This window comes from Bos taurus, chromosome 3, assembly GCF_002263795.3.
Source record: "Bos taurus isolate L1 Dominette 01449 registration number 42190680 breed Hereford chromosome 3, ARS-UCD2.0, whole genome shotgun sequence".
Classification (NCBI taxonomy): Eukaryota; Metazoa; Chordata; class Mammalia; order Artiodactyla; family Bovidae; genus Bos; species Bos taurus.
Window position 1 is genome coordinate 42,366,051 of NC_037330.1, and position 16,633 is coordinate 42,382,683.

At 35.3% G+C, this 16,633-nt stretch overlaps 1 protein-coding gene across 1 annotated transcript in view; it reads right to left on the reverse strand.

The window, feature by feature from the left end:
• SLC30A7 (solute carrier family 30 member 7) overlaps positions 1 to 16,633 on the reverse strand; it is a 94,034-nt gene that overhangs the window by 49,987 nt on the left and 27,414 nt on the right. The window contains 3 exon segments of the mRNA NM_001083760.1: positions 7,153 to 7,288; positions 11,021 to 11,071; positions 15,746 to 15,889. Of these exon segments, the coding sequence (NP_001077229.1) occupies positions 7,153 to 7,288; positions 11,021 to 11,071; positions 15,746 to 15,889 (331 nt within the window).

Below are 16,633 nucleotides of genomic sequence, written 5' to 3' on the forward strand. Positions count from 1 at the left end.
CAGTGCTAAGGGGAAGGTTCATAGCAATACAAGCTTATCTCAAGAAACAAGAGAAAAATCAAATAAACAACCTAACTTTACACCTAAAGCAACTAGAAAAAGAAGAAATGAAGAACCCCAGGTTTAGTAGAAGGAAAGAAATCATAAAAATTAGAGCAGAAATAAATGAAAAAGAAACAAAGGAGACTATAGCAAAAATCAACAAAACTAAAAGCTGGTTCTTTGAGAAGATAAATGAAATAGAAAAACCATTAGCCTGACTCATCAAGAAAAAAAGGGAGAAGAATCAAATCAACAAAATTAGAAATGAAAATGGAAAAATCACAACAGATAACACAGAAATACAAAGAATCATAAGAGACTACTATCAGCAACTATATGCCAATAAAATGGACAACTTGGAAGAAATGGACGAATTCTTAGAAAAGTATAACTTTCCAAAACTGAACCAGGAAGAAATAGAAAATCTTAACAAACCCATCACAAGCACAGAAATTGAAACTGTAATCAAAAATTTTCCAACAAACAAAAGCCCAGGACCAGATGGCTTCATAGGTGAATTCTACCAAAATTCAGAGAAGAGCTAACACCTATCCTACTCAAACTCTTCCAGAAAATTGAAGAGGAAGGTGGACTGCCAAACTCATTTTGTGAGGCCACCATCACCCTAATACCAAAACCAGATAAAGATGACACAAAAAAAGAAAACTACAGGCCAATATCACTGATGAACACAGATGAAAAAAATCCTCAACAAAATTCAAGCAAACAGAATCCAACAACATATTAAAAAGATCATACATCATGACCAAGTGGGCTTTATTCCAGGGATTCAAGGATTTTTCAATATTCACAAATCAATGAATGTGATACACTACATTAACAAACTGAAAGATAAAAACCATATGATTATATCAATAGATGCAGAGAAAGCCTTTGACAAAATTAAACATCCATTTATGATAAAAACCCTCCAGAAAGCAGACACAGAAGGAACATACCTCAACATAATAAAAGCCATATATGATAAACCCACAGGAAACATTATCCTCAATGGTGAAAAAATGAAAGCATTTCCCCTAAAGTCAGGAACAAGACAAGGGTGCCCACTCTCACCACTACTATTCAACACATTTTTGGAAGTTTTAGCCACAGCAATAAGAGAAGAAAAAGGAATGAAAGGAATCCAGATTGGAAAAGAAGTAAGACTCTCGCTGTTTGCAGATGACATGATCCTCTACATAGAAAACCCTAAAGACACCACCAGAAAATTACTAGAGCTAATCAATGAATACAGTAAAGTTGCAGGACATAAAATTAACACACAGAAATTCCTTGCATTCCTATACACTAACAATGAGAAAACAGAAAGAGAAATTAAGGAAACAATTCCATTCACCACTGCAATGAAAAAAATAAAACTTAGTAATAAATAAAATAAACAAAGACCTATATATAGAAAACTATAAAACACTGATGAAAGAAATCAAAGATGACAAAAATAGATGGAGAAATATACCATGTTCATGGATCAGAAGAATCAATATAGTGAAAATGAGTATACTACCCAAAGCAATCTATAGATTCAATGCAATCCCTATCAAGCTGCCAACGATATTTTTCAGAGAACTAGAACAAATAATTTCACAATTTGTATAGAAATACAAAAAGCCTCGAACAGCCAAAGCAATCTTGAGAAAGAAGAATGGAACTGGAGGAATCAACCTGCCTGACTTCAGATTATATACAAAGCTACAGTCATCAAGACAGTATGATGCTGGCACAAAGACAGAAATATAGATCAATGGGAAAAAAATAGAAAGCCCAGAGATAAATCCACGCACCTATGGACACCTTATCTTTGACAAAGGAGGCAAGAATGGAGAAAAGACAATCTCTAACAAGTGGTCTAGGAAAACTGGTCAACCACTTGTAAAAGAATGAAACTAGAACACTTTTTAACACCATACACAAAAACAAACTCAAAATGGATTAAAGATCTAAATGTAAAACCAGAAACTATAAAACTCCTAGAGGAAAACATAGGCAAAACACTCTCTGACATAAATCACAGCAGGATCCTCTATGACCCACCTCCCAGAGTAATGGAAATATAAGCAAAAATAAACAAATGGGACCTAATAAAAAGCTTTTGCACAATGAAGGAAACTATAAGCAAGGTGAAAAGACAACCTTCAGAATGGGAGAAAATAATAGCAAACGAAGCAACTGATAAAGAATTAATCTCAAAAATATACAAGCAGCTCATGCAGCTCAATTCCAAAAAATTAAAAGACCCAGTGAAAAAATGGGCCAAAGAACGAAACACACTTCTCCAAAGAAGACATACAGATGGCTAACAAACACATGAAAAGATGCTCAACATCACTCATTATCATAGAAATACAAATCAAAACCACAATGAGATACCATCTCACCCTGGTCAGAATGGCTGCTATCCAAAAGTCTACAAAGAATAAATGCTGGAGAGGGTGTGGACAAAAAGGAACCCTCTTACACTGTTGGTAGAAATGCAAACTAGTACAGCCACTATGGAGAACACTGTGGAGATTCCTTAAAAAAACTGGAAACAGAACTGCCATACAGCCCAGCAATCCCACTGCTGGGCATACACACCAAAGAAACCAGAACTGAAAGAGACATGTGTACCCAATGTTCACTGTTTACAACAGCTAGGACATGGAAGCAATCTAAATGTCCATCGGCAGACGAATGGATAAGAAAGCTGTGGTACATATACACAATGGAATATTACTCAGCTATTAAAAAGAATGCTTTTGAATCAGTTCTAATGAGGTGGAACTGGAGCCTATTATACAGAGTGAAGTAAGTCAGAAAGAAAAACACCAATACTGTATATTAAGGCATATTTATGGAATTTAGAAATATGGTAACGATGACCCCTATATGCGAGACAGCAAAAGAGATCCAGATGTAAAAAACAGATTTTTGGACTCTGTGGGAGAAGACAAGGGTGGGATGATTTGAGAGACAGCATTGAAACACGTATATTACCAAATGTGAAATAGATTGTCAGTCCAGGTTCGATGCATGAGACAGGGCACTCAGGGTCGGTGCACTGGGACGACCCTGAGGGATGGGATGGGGAGGGAGGTGGAAGCAGGGTTTAGGATGGGGGACACATGTACACCCACGGCTGATTCATGTCAATGCATGGCAAAACCACTACAATACTGTAAAGTAATTCAGTCAGTTCAGTCACTCAGTCGTGTCTGACTCTTTGCAACCCCATGAATTGCAGCATGCCAGGCCTCCCTATACATCACCAACTCCCAGAGTTCACTCAGACTGAAGTCCATCGAGTCAGTGATGCCATCCAGCCATCTCATCCTCTGTCGTCCCCTTCTCCTCCTGTCCCCAATCCCTCCCAGCATCAGAGGCTTTTCCAATGAGTCAGCTCTTCGCATGAGGTGGCCAAAGTACTGGAGTTTCAGCTTTAGCATCATTCCTTCCAAAGAAATCCCAGGGCTGAGCTCCTTCAGAATGGACTGGTTGGATCTCTTGTAGTCCAAGGGACTCTCAAGAGTCTTCTCCAACACCACAGTTCAAAAGCATCAGTCCTTAGGCACTCAGCTTTCTTCACAGTCCAACTCTCACATCCATACATGAGACCACTGGAAAAACCATAGCCTTGACTAGCTGGACCTTTGTTGGCAAAGTAATGTCTCTGCTTTTCAATATGCTCTCTAGGTTGGTCATAACTTTTCTTCCAAGGAGTAAGCGTCTTTTAATTTCATGGCTGCAGTCACCATCTGCAGTGATTTTGGAGCCCCCCAAAGTAAAGTCTGACACTGTTTCCACTGTTTCCCCATCTATTTCCCATGAAGTGATGGGACCAGATGCCATGATCTTCGTTTTCTGAGTGTAAAGTAATTAGCCTCCAAAAATCTTTGTTTTCTGAATTTAATTAGCCTCCAAAAATTAATTAATTTATAAAATAAAAAAAAGTGGTATCTCAGTCACTACAACCCCATATTAATTCTCTGCACATAACTACTTGATATTGGTTTATTGATTCATTTGTGTCTCTCTCTTCTGCTGTAATGTAAGATCAAAACAGTAAGTATCTTGTCCTTTCACTACCCTGGTAAGAGGTACTTAGTTAACAAATATTTGCTGAAAATAATTTGTATAGCTTTTCAACATGTTATATTTCAACAACAACAACAAAAAAGGTTTTCTTGTCTTGTGTTTGTTTGTTTATTTATTTATTTATTTATTCATATTTCTGGTAGAACAACTGAATGGGACTAGAACTAAGAATTCCCCATTTAGGATTAGAGAAAGCATTCTCTGAGACTGACAAAAAAATACAAATTTATTTTGATTCAAATAAAAAAATATATCAAGTTTTACATGGCACAGTTATGTGCTGACTTTACAACCATGAAAAAAGAGTCTGCCCTCATGGAGCTTAAAGGAGAAAATAAGAGGCTCTAAGTAAATGCTGCAAGAGGAGTAGCAGGTGGTGCTACAGGTTTACCTAACCCCTCCTGAGACACAGGAAATCAGGAAAGGCTTCTTCAAGGAAGTGCCATTTAAACTGAAAGATCTATGCATTTGTGAGGGTGAATGGAAAGTGAGAAGGGCACTCAATGTAAGGGTAGTTTATCTTGCAGAGAGGAAAGATGAGACAGCCCCAGAATCCAGGGAACTTCTAACATGTTTCCAGGGAACTGACAGTTACTTACTATGGCTGGAGAACAAATATAAATTGAGACGGGGTGAGAGAAAAGACTGAAGAGATAAATGAATCCCAACATGAAGGCTTACTAAAGAATTAAGACTTTATCTTGAGAGCAAGAAAGCCATGGAAAGATTCAAAGCAAGATAAATTTTACATGTACCATAATCTTTATTAAAGAAAGATCACTTTGGCCACACTGTAGAAAATAAATTAGGAGACAGAAAGGCCAACCTCTTCCAAGCAACAAATGATAGAATTAGGATATAAGATAGGAGACAAAGAAAAGTTGAGATTAAGATCCAACTGTAAGAAGTATTAGAAGCAACCAAGAATTATAACACAAAATAAAATGAACACTGAACATGCAAATACAGAGGAACAGATATAAGAAACCAAATCTATCAGAAGTTTCATAGAATATGTGGTATCTAAGCTGAAGAACTTTCAAGGACGTATAGTAAGATTTCCAAAGATGCAGAAAAGAGATTCGAAGCTTTATAAAAGATTTTTACACAGCAGAGATGCTTCCTAGTACAAATAATTTAAATAAAATTTAAAAATAAGCTTCACGTTTAAAATGTATATCCTATCTTTTATGAAAAAACTTAAAAATCTACATTTATGACTAATTTATAAGATTATAATTTCATTGTAATTTTTAAGTCTATTTTATTCAACTACAAGCTATAAAAATCATCAGAGTCTACCCACTAACAGTTCTTTGTTATCATTACAAAGACAGCTTTACTAACAGTAAAATCATATGGATAAACTAGACAAAATCAGTCCAATCAAGACATAGCTATGTAAATAAGCCAAGACTGGGAAATAAAGGCACAACTGTTCCATTTTTCTGATAAAAATTAAAATAATAAATTGACATAAATTTAAAAGACAGTAACTATCTTCTAGTTCAGATAATACTTATTGAGAATTTATACACAATCATACTTTTATATAAACACTGGTACCATGACAGGCAATAGAGATCCAAAGAGCTAAAAGACAGATCCTTCCTCAAAAATTTATAACCTCAATAGAGAGGAGGACATAAATATACTTCAGTAAGCATTTTTACAGACTGGTTCCAAATAGGAAAAGGAGTTTGTCAATGCTGTATATTGTCACTCTGTTTATTTAACTTACATGCAGAGTACATCATGAGAAACGCTGGACTGGAAGAAGCACAAGCTGGAATCAAGATTGCCGGGAGAAATATCAATAACCTCAGATATGCAGATGACACCACCCTTACGGCAGAAAGTGAAGAGGAACTCAAAAGCCTCTTGATGAAAGTGAAAGTGGAGAGTGAAAAAGTTGGCTTAAAGCTCAACATTCAGAAAACAAAGATCATGGCATCCGGTCCCACCACTTCATGGGAAATAGATGGGGAAACAGTGGAAACAGTGTCAGACTTTATTTTTCTGGGCTCCAAAATCACTACAGATGGTGACTGCAGCCATGAAATTAAAAGACACTTACTCCTTGGAAGGAAAGTTATGACCAACCTAGACAGCATATTCAAAAACAGAGATATTACTTTGCCAACAAAGGTCCAGCTAGTCAAGGCTATGGTTTTTCCAGTGGTCATGTATGGATGTGAGAGTTGGACTGTGAAGAAGGCTGAGCACTGAAGAATTGATGCTTTTGAACTGTGGTGTTGGAGAAGACTCTTGAGAGTCCCTTGGACTGCAAGGAGATCCAACCAGTCCATTCTGAAGGAGCTCAGCCCTGGGATTTCTTTGGAAGGAATGATGCTAAAGCTGAAACTCCAGTACTTTGGCCACCTCATGCGAAGAGCTGACTCATTGGAAAAGACTCTGATGCTGGGAGGGATTGGGGGCAGGAAAAGAAGGGGACGACAGAGGATGAGATGGCTGGATGGCATCACTGACTCGATGGACGAGAGTCTGAGTGAACTCTGGGAGTTGGTGATGGACAGTGAGGCCTGGCGTGCTGCGATTCATGGGGTCGCAAAGAGTCGACACAACTGAGCGACTAATCTGATCTGAAGCATTTTTATAAGACTTCTACAACTATAATGTGAATTTATAAATTAAAGCTAGTTCTAGAAGAGATTTTAGTATTCTTTTAGACTTGATAGTACAAAATGCAGATGTCAAAGGAATAATATTCTAACATTAATACATTTTATATTTCCAATGTTCTACTCAAAAATATAGTGCTGGATTAAAGAAAATTACTACTGATTTGATTTACGGAAGATCAATCACTAAATACAAAAATGAAATATCAAACCTGAGGTAACACAAAAAAAAGTAAGATGAAAAGAGAAACAATCTATGTAGAAATCTGTTGAAGACCAAAAAACCCCCAACATAATAATAATTTTGATCTGTAATTTAAATAAGATGTTTATCACCTCTCATTTTAATATCTGAAAGTAATATACCAACACTTACCTTATAACTATGAGCATGGCTATCAGGATTGAACAAATAGGATCTGCTATCATCAGACCAAAATTCTGCATCATGATGGCAGAGGCAATTACACCAATACTCCCTAGTGTATCTGCTAGAATGTGTAAAAATACACCTAGAAATAAAGCATAATGAGAATCAAAATCATATTTTCTGATAAACTAAAAATGTAAATTTTTCTTAAAACTATATTCTTGGTTTTATATATTAAAAAACTAAATACTAATTTGAAAATCAGTATGAATGCTGATCCACTGTTTAGTAAAGAAGTAATAGTACCTCTGGGAATTAAAATAATCTTTCTTTTTAAAAAACAGGAGGAGCTAAAATATTTGACTTCTAAGTTATACCTGGTCTTCATAATCCTTAATATTTTGCTATAATATAAATGAAGAAATACTTGATTAAAAAAATTTTTTGTGCACGTTCATTTCTGGTTGAGTCCAGAAGTTAACTAATAATTTGTTAGGAGAGAACTGCATTAGGCTGAAACAATCAGTCAAGAAAACACTGTTTATAACTACAAATATGTGTACACACAGAGCCCTCTGCTGGTAAGTAAAATTATTACCTTTTGAGATTAAGATTTTCTTATGGACCATAACTCTACTAATAAACTGGTAAACTAATTATCCTGAAGGTATTGTTAACTAAAGTTACATACTAAACTCAAACCTGATATGAAAGAAAGTAATGGTCTGAATATTTTAAAGAGGATATAAATATATTTTTAACTTATAATAATTAAATATTACATTGAAAGTGAAAGCATTGATCACTCAGTCGTGTCCAACGCTTTGCAACCCTATAGACTATAGCCCGCCAGGCTCCTCTATCCATGGGATTTTCCAGGCAAGAATACTGGAGTGGGTTGCCATTTCCTTCTTCGAAACTATTACAATGGTAAGATACTAATACTCTAACTGCCCATGAATCTATATGTATGAACATTTAATAACTGATACTTGACAGGAAAACAATTTAAAAAGTCAAAAAATTCAGTTTAGTATACATATTTAAGAAAATTTTAACTAGTGAACAATTAAATAGATTAAGAAATCTTGAGATCACTTTAAGTTTCAAAAATAAAACTTAAGGAAGATACACATGTAAGTGGATGAAGGTCCCTAACCTGCAAAACTCTGAAGTGATATGATAAAGACTTTATATATTCTTTAATCAATGTTCTGGTAGGATCCAAATTGAAAATAGCTCTAACCACTTAAAGGAAAAAGAAAAGAATCCTTTGCTCTTGATTTTCCTTTAAGTGGCAAGTCCCTCGCTACATCTTATTTGCTGACCTAAAAACCAGTTTTATTAGCAAATATCCTTAACTAGATATGCCCTTCTTACTTTCCAGTAATCTTTTCAAGAAGAAAGTTACTAAAGAAGAAACCTAAACTAATATGTTTGACTCATATAAAAGCCAGAAGTCATATTGAAAATGCAGCAAATAACTGAAAAATTCAGTAAACTTGGTTTTCACCTGTGAGTATCTATGTGGAAAAGTGTTAGTATCTGGCATTTATACTATGGGCTGCTTTAGCCACCATAAATGGACACTCAGAAAATATCAGTTAATTTTTACAACAGCTTATATAAAAGATAATTAGGAAGGCAAATCTGACCTCCCTTTCCTCAGTTTGTGATGATTTCCATAACTAAAACTTAACTCTTATTATCAAGGTTAAATGTACAGTATTACACATGCATGATTACAAGTTATTTCAACAAATGCTGCCCTAAAACAATTCTCTATATTTCACAAAAGGAAAATTAGTGACTAGAAGGCACATTTAAGCCTCCTGAAATGAGCTCCTCAGGATGAAGGAATACAGTCCCAGGGGAAAAATAAAAAGCAAGAGCTATATCAAAAAATAGTGGAGAAAATAAAAATAAGCACAGTAGAAACAGGATCACAAGCTAGTGAGAAAGTCGGACTGTGGTCAAAAGTTAACAAAGAGGACCTCCCTGGTAGTCCAGTGGTTAAGAAACTACCTTTCAAAGAAGAGGATGTGGGCTTGATCCCTGGTCTGGAACTAAGTTCCCACATGCCTCCGGGCAACTAAGCCCACACCCCTCAACTAGAGAGCCCAAGTGCCACAAGGAGAGATCCCGCATGCCACAACTAAGACCGGATGAAGCCAAAAATTAATAAATAAGTATTTTTAAAAATAAATAAAGGCAGGAAGATGGGCAGCTGGAAATTAGGAACTTTGACAATGAAACCTATATAGAAATCCAGAGCCAAAGATCAGTTCACATCCCCAAAAAGAAACTGCCATAGTTCAGGGACAAGACAGATTGTCTCTAGCTTATAAAATTTTGTAATGTATCATTTTACATAACCTGTAAGCTCCTGTTTACATTTTACCATTTGATGCTTATGTATATGCAAAAGATCTCCTTTGCATCACATTTTTTTGAAAATATGACATTACTTTTGAGAGCAGTTTTAGGTTCACAGCAAAATAAGTGGCAGATACAGAGATTTCACTTATACCCACTGTTCCAACTCAGGCACAGTCCCTCTCATTATCAACATCCCCCACCAGAATAGTGCATTTGTTACAAATGACATATCATTATGACCCAAAGTTCATAGTTCATATTTGGATTCACTCTTGGTGTTATACATTTTTTGAGTTTGGATGCATTACATTTTTAGCACTAAATTTTTCTACAACATAAATTCATACTGAATATTATTTTTAGAAAAATTATTTAACAATTCTACAAAGGCAAACATACTATTATGGTGTTCCTAGAGTCAGTGGCATGAGTATATATATTTAAGCAGTCTAGTTTCTGAATATTTTAATCTTCTTATTAAATGTTAAGAAAATAGCTCAGTGACAGTTAAAAGAACATCTGCTAACATACCTACTAGTACACATTGGGAGAAATATCAATAACCTCAGATATGCAGATGACACCACCCTTATGGCACAAAGTGAAGAGGAACTAAAAAGCCTCTTGATGAAAGTGAAAGAGGAGAGTGAAAAAGTTGGCTTAAGGCTCAACATTCAGAAAACGAAGATCATGGCATCCGGTCCCATCACTTCATGGGAAATAGACGGGGAAACAGTGTCAGACTTTCTTTTGGAGGGCTCCAAAATCACTGCAGATGGTGACTGCAGCCATGAAATTAAAAGACTGGCTTACTCCTTGGAAGAAAAGTTATGACCAACCTAGACAGCATATTGAAAAGCAGAGACATTACTCTGCCAACAAAGGTCCATCTAGTCAAGGTTATGGTTTTTCCAGTGGTCATGTATGGATGTGAGAGTTGGACTGTGAAGAAAGCTGAGTGCCGAAGAATTGATGCTTTTGAACTGTGGTGTTGGAGAAGACTCTTGAGAGTCCCTTGGACTACAAGAGATCCAACCAGTCCATTCTAAAGGAGATCAGTCCTGGGTGTTCTTTGGAAGGAATGATGCTAAAGCTGAAACTCCAGTACTTTGGCCACCTCACGTGAGGAGTTGATTCATTGGAAAAGACTCTGATGCTGGGAGGGATTGGGGGCAGGAGGAGAAGGGGACGACAGAGGATGAGATGGCTGGATGGCATCACTGACTCGATGGATGTGAGTTTGAGTGAACTCCAGGAGATGGTGATGGACAAGGAGGCCTGGCGTGCTGCGATTCATGAGGTCGCAAAGAGTCGGAGACGACTGAGTGACTTAACTGAACTGAACTGAAATACATACTAAAAAATCAACTAGGAAGGCTAACATTTTAAACACAAATACTATGTTATTCGTTTTTCTTAAAGGAAAACTACAGTTAGCTCAAAACTATGAAGCCAGTTGCATAAAACTGAGAAATATACAAATAGCTTGTCATACCTTGTAAAATCTGTCTACTGGGTCCTGTTGTTTCTTTTAAGGAGGGGCCATCTGTAGAGAGTTAAGTTAAATTATTTTAAAACATGTCTTCAATTCCTGATTCAATTTTTGCAATTCAGAGTACTTTTCATTCAAATGTATCGTGAAGGATGCATGATTACATAGCCACATCAGACCTACAAAATTATTTTTAAAATTTAATATGGTAATTAAATGAAGATAGACATAAAAAATTTCAAAATGCATCAACAGTACAGAGTATTTAGGAAATTATTATATTAGGCAATTTGGTTAAAAAAAACCCAGTAAATTAAAAACATTATGAATTTTCTAATATCCATAGCATATTTACAGAGTTTGCTACATCAATTTACAGTTGGAAAATTCAGAAAAAACAAAACTACCCCTTGATATTATAAGAAGACCAAGAAATGAAACCAGGACATTTTCCAGGAAAACTGGACTATGGCAAACAGTTTCCCAATAGCTTCTAGATGAATGCAGCAAGATTTTCATACAGAAGAGATAAAAATACTTTTTCATTTTGCCTTTTTGATGAAGAAATAAAAATATACTGCAATTTTTATACTAAATAGTGGGAAGATCACTAATCAACATTAACGTCGAAGCAAAAATACAGGTAAACAATGTAAATGATCAGCAGTATCTGTTGTAAGGGAGCATCAGGACGACTGATGAGCTTTCTGATTATGACTAACAGAGTCCTAGTTCTTGGCCCACAGTAATGAAGAGTGGACCTACCCTTGCCTACTCCAGCTTTGATGGAACACTGTGACAATGCCAGAAGAATTATAAAAGCATAAGGTTATGCAATGATTTTGGTCTAAATATGGTACTGCTGCATGGGGAGAAAGATGTAGTCATCTTAAAAATCCTGAGAGCTAAAAGTATAACTGTTCTAAATATCAGGCTCCTGATCAGGGCATGAGATTACTGTCTATACATAGTTAGTCCAGAAAAAGACAGTCATTTTTTTTCTTTTCTATTATGGTTTATTATAAAATATTCCTGTGCCATACAGTAGGACCTTATTTATTTTATATATAGTAGTTTGTATCTGCTAATCTGCTAGTATTTTAGATTTATAAGTGATAAATATCATATTGTATTTATCGTCCTCCTTCTCACTTCACTTATTATGATAATCCCTAAATCCATTCCTGTTGCTGCAAATGGCATTATTTCATTCTTTCTTATGGCCGAATAGTATTCCATTGTGCATATATACCATATCTTTTTTATCTATTCATCTACTGATAGACATTTAAGTTGCTTCCATGTCTTGGCTATTTGGCTATTGTGCTGTGAACACTGGGGTGCATCTTTTTGAACTAGTTACACTCCGGGAGATGGTAAGGGACAGGGATGCCTAGCATGTTGCAGTCCATGGGGTCAGAGTCGGACACAACTGCAGGACTGAACAACAACATTTTCCAGATATACGCCCAGGAGTGGGATTGCTAGATCACATGGCAACTCTATTTTAAACAGAACCTCCATACTCTTTTCCATAGTGGCTGCACCAATTCACATTCCTGCCAGAAATGTAGGAGGGTTCCCTTTTCGCCACATCCTCTCCAGCATTTGTTATTTGTATACTTTTCCATGATGATCATTCTGACTGGTGTTGGGTGGTACCTCATTGTAGTTTTGACTTGCATTTCTCTAATAATTAGAGATGTTAAGCATCTTTTCATGTGCCTATTAGTCATCTGTATATCTTCTTTGGAGAAATGTCTATTTAGATCTTTTGCCCATTTTTTGATTGGGTTGTTTGTTTCTATGTTATTGAGTTGTATGAGCTGTTCGTGTATTTTGGAAATTAAGCCGTTTTCGGTAGCATCATTTTCAAATACTTCCTTCCAGTCAGTAGGTTGTCTTTTCAGTTTGTTTATGGTTTCCTTTGCTGTGCAAAAGCTTGTAAGTTTCATTAGGTCCCACTTGTTTATTTTTGTCTTTATTTCTATTGCCTTGGGAGTCTGACCTAAGAAAACACTGGTACAATTTATGTCAGAGAATGCTTTGTCTGTGTTCTCTTCTAGGACTTTTATGGTGTCATGTTCTGTATTTAAGTCTTTAAGCCACTTCGAGTTTAGTTTTATGTATGGTGTGAGAGTGTCATCTAACTCACTGATCTACATGCAGCTGTCCAGTTTTCCCAATATCAGTCACTGAAGAGAGACAACAGTCATTTTTGACATAATTATTTTATAACGTATATTCAGCTATATTAATATAATAGTTGTATAAAATAACTCCCACCTATGTAAAATCTGAAAATCCTTTTGGATATAAAATTTGTTTTCTGTGGCAGACATTAGCTACCTCCTTACCAGACCCATTTCTTCTTCCTCTCTGATAAACAGCTTAACTAGATTTCCCAGGGTCCCTGAGTTAAGGATCACCTGACTTAGGTGGTATGTGACTGAGTCATAAACAAAAAAAATACAAGATGTAAATTATTTCCAGGCTCAGCTCACAGAATATCCTACATGATCTGCTATATATTCTATCTCCAGCTAGATGCAGAGAATCCAGTGGTGGGATACAAGAGTTAAGGATCCTAAAGATGGAAAGAGCCTGGATTCCTGAATGGCCATGAGGAACAAAGCCCCTACCCTCTACGCAATCAATCCAAGATATAAACTTTTACTGTTTAAGTCACTAAGATATGAGCACTTAAAACAAACAAAAACCCATCTAACTTCACTCACAGTGCAGCATTCCAATAAATACAAAGTTCACAGTACTGCATAGTGAGACTATAATGGTTCTTACAGGCAAAATGGAATAACGGCCCTATTACTTTTGCATTCTCAGACTGGCTTATAAAATACTGAACGCAGAATAACAGTTGACAGCAGATTTTGAAGTCAGATTCCCTGTTTGAGGCCTGGCATTTCTATTTACTAGTTACTATAATTTCTTTGGGTCTTAAAGTCATTTCCAAATCTTTTCTTTTCCCATAGAAGGGCTAATTCTCATCTATCTAAAAGCTTATCACAGTGTATTCCCCAGAGTATTAGAACAAGTCTAGGACAACAAACAAGGGGTCAATTGTAAATGTTGGTGGCAGTGACTCTAAAGATTGGCTAGCAAATCTTTTTGTAAGTAACACAGTTTCTAATTCTTTGCTTCTAATAAAAGGTAGGGATTAGCTAATAAAACTACCAATTAATAGATCATCAAAAATATTTGATGATACACTATGTAACTTTTGGAATATAATTCTGAAGGTAATCAAAGAAATGACAGAAACTGCTACAACAGAATTCCTTCTATTTAAGGTTTCTTAGAACTTACATTATAAAGATGGAAAACAGGAACAGAATTGATGTCAAAACCTATTTTATGCTAATAAGTTATTTATCTATAAACTAATTGAGAAAAAGAGTTTCAATCATCTCATTAAGATATGTATTTCAAATACAATGCTGCTTTTTAATGATTATATATGTATCAAAATCAAAACATAATTATTTTAATTGAATTTATACTAGTAAAAGCTACAATAATTCCATCTGAAAGAAACATTTAAATGTTGTCTTATGTTCCTAAAAGATAAAAGATTTTAATTAATATACCTATTTTATTGCCAAGAAATATTAACAGATGACCAATTAAAGCCTTAACACAAGTATATTCCACTTTATAAAATTCTGGAAAGGAGGTAGAATAGAAATAAAAATTCCAGGAGAAAGGAGGTTATAAAATTAACAACTGTTTAAATATTTTTAAATAGGTGACAGTGGGTCTCAAATCACTAAGGTAGTTAGAGTCCACTGACTATGTTCAATAAAATAATATGGAAGTTTCATTCTAAAATACAAAGTATCAAATTATATTCTCTGCAATTAAACAATAATTTTTTTTAGAAATCATCCTAAGAATGTGAATATACAGTTTTTATCAAAATTATTTTGCGATGCGTGTGAGCAAAAAGCTTAGAAAAGCAAGGTGTTCAAGCAGACCAGTGTAATAAATAGTTTCAAAAGTATAGCAAATATTAGAGACTGAAAATATTAGGGGCTTACTCAATCCCTAAGGCCCATTTCATCTTTTCAGATTGAAAGCTTTAGGATTCTGCCTTTGTGGCAAGCACAGACAATCTTTAAGCATATAACTTATTTAAAGATTAATCAAACTGTATCACCCAAGCAGCTTCTATTAGATTAGTAATATTCTAAAATTTTGTGAATAAACTAAATATAATTTTAAAATAAAATGTTAAGTAAGTTGATAAATACCTTATAACTTAGTATCCAATACTATATAAGTTAATATAGAAAGACTTCTAAGGGAACTGGAGGTAAATATCAGGTGATATCTGTTAAAATTACAATAAAAATGTGGAAAATTGAAAACTGTTATATTTTTATAAGCCTATATATGGCACAAAAGGCCTTATCATAATTAAAAAAAAAAAACTGCTGAAATGCAATGGTCCCCATTCACTGACACTTATTTAAAATAGTGGCATTTTATTATGATAAAATCACTGAAAAAACCTACACTCACTGCCTTATGCCAAGTTAATTTCATTTTATACTGAAAATAAACTAGTCTTAGAAACCATTTAGTCCAATTTATTAGAAAGGAACTTGACTGCAATATTTTTAAACAGATTATTTCAACTTGAAAAGTTAATCTATGCCATTTCTGTTTAAGAAACTGTCCATTTGAAAGTATTTTTGCTGTACTCACCATGAGAGTGAAAGTGTCCATGTCCATGAGCATGATCATGGCTATGTGCAGCACCATGTTTCAATTCATGACTATGGCAGTGATCTCCATGGCCATGTGTCTGATCCAGAGCACCATTAAAGAGAGAATGACTGTGTCCATGGCCTAAAAACAAAGTGTGTAAGAACAAAAGGTATGTAAAAATGTATTACTTAATGGTTACAATAATACTGACATTAGTGAAAAGAATTAGTGCTCAAACCATATTCAGTTCAAATATGAATATTCAATCAATATTCAATAAATAAACATTTCTTTGTAGAAAGTGCTAAAATGATGATGCTCAGTCGCTCAGTTGTGTCCAACTCTTTGCGACCCCATGGACTGTAGCCTGTGGGGCTCCTCTGTCCTTGGGATTTTCCAGGCAAGAACACTGGAGTGGGTTGCCATTTCCTATTCCAGGGGATGTTCCTGACCCAGGGATCAAACCCATGTCTCTGACATCTCCTGCATTGGCAGGCGGATTCTTTACCACTGAGCCACCTAGAAAGCCCCACAGATTCATTAAAACAATACTGAGTTCTTAGGATAGAGTTTAGGAAGGAAATAAAAGCACAGTAAGAAGTGGCAGACTCTACTGGAGATAAAAATAAGTGAGAAGTACACAGAAGGATTTAAAGAGATTAGATAACGTTGCTCATTCATTCAAGAAGTACTTAGTTGGAACACATTATGTTACAGTACCATCCAGGCATTGGGGATAAAACAGTGAACATGGACCAAAACTTTGTCAAGTACTATCATACATATTGAAGAAGGAAATGGCATTAATACTAACAAAGTTAAAATACTATGTGAATATGGTTACATTAAGGCAGAGACAGGGAAATGGCTGCATTTGGTAAAAGG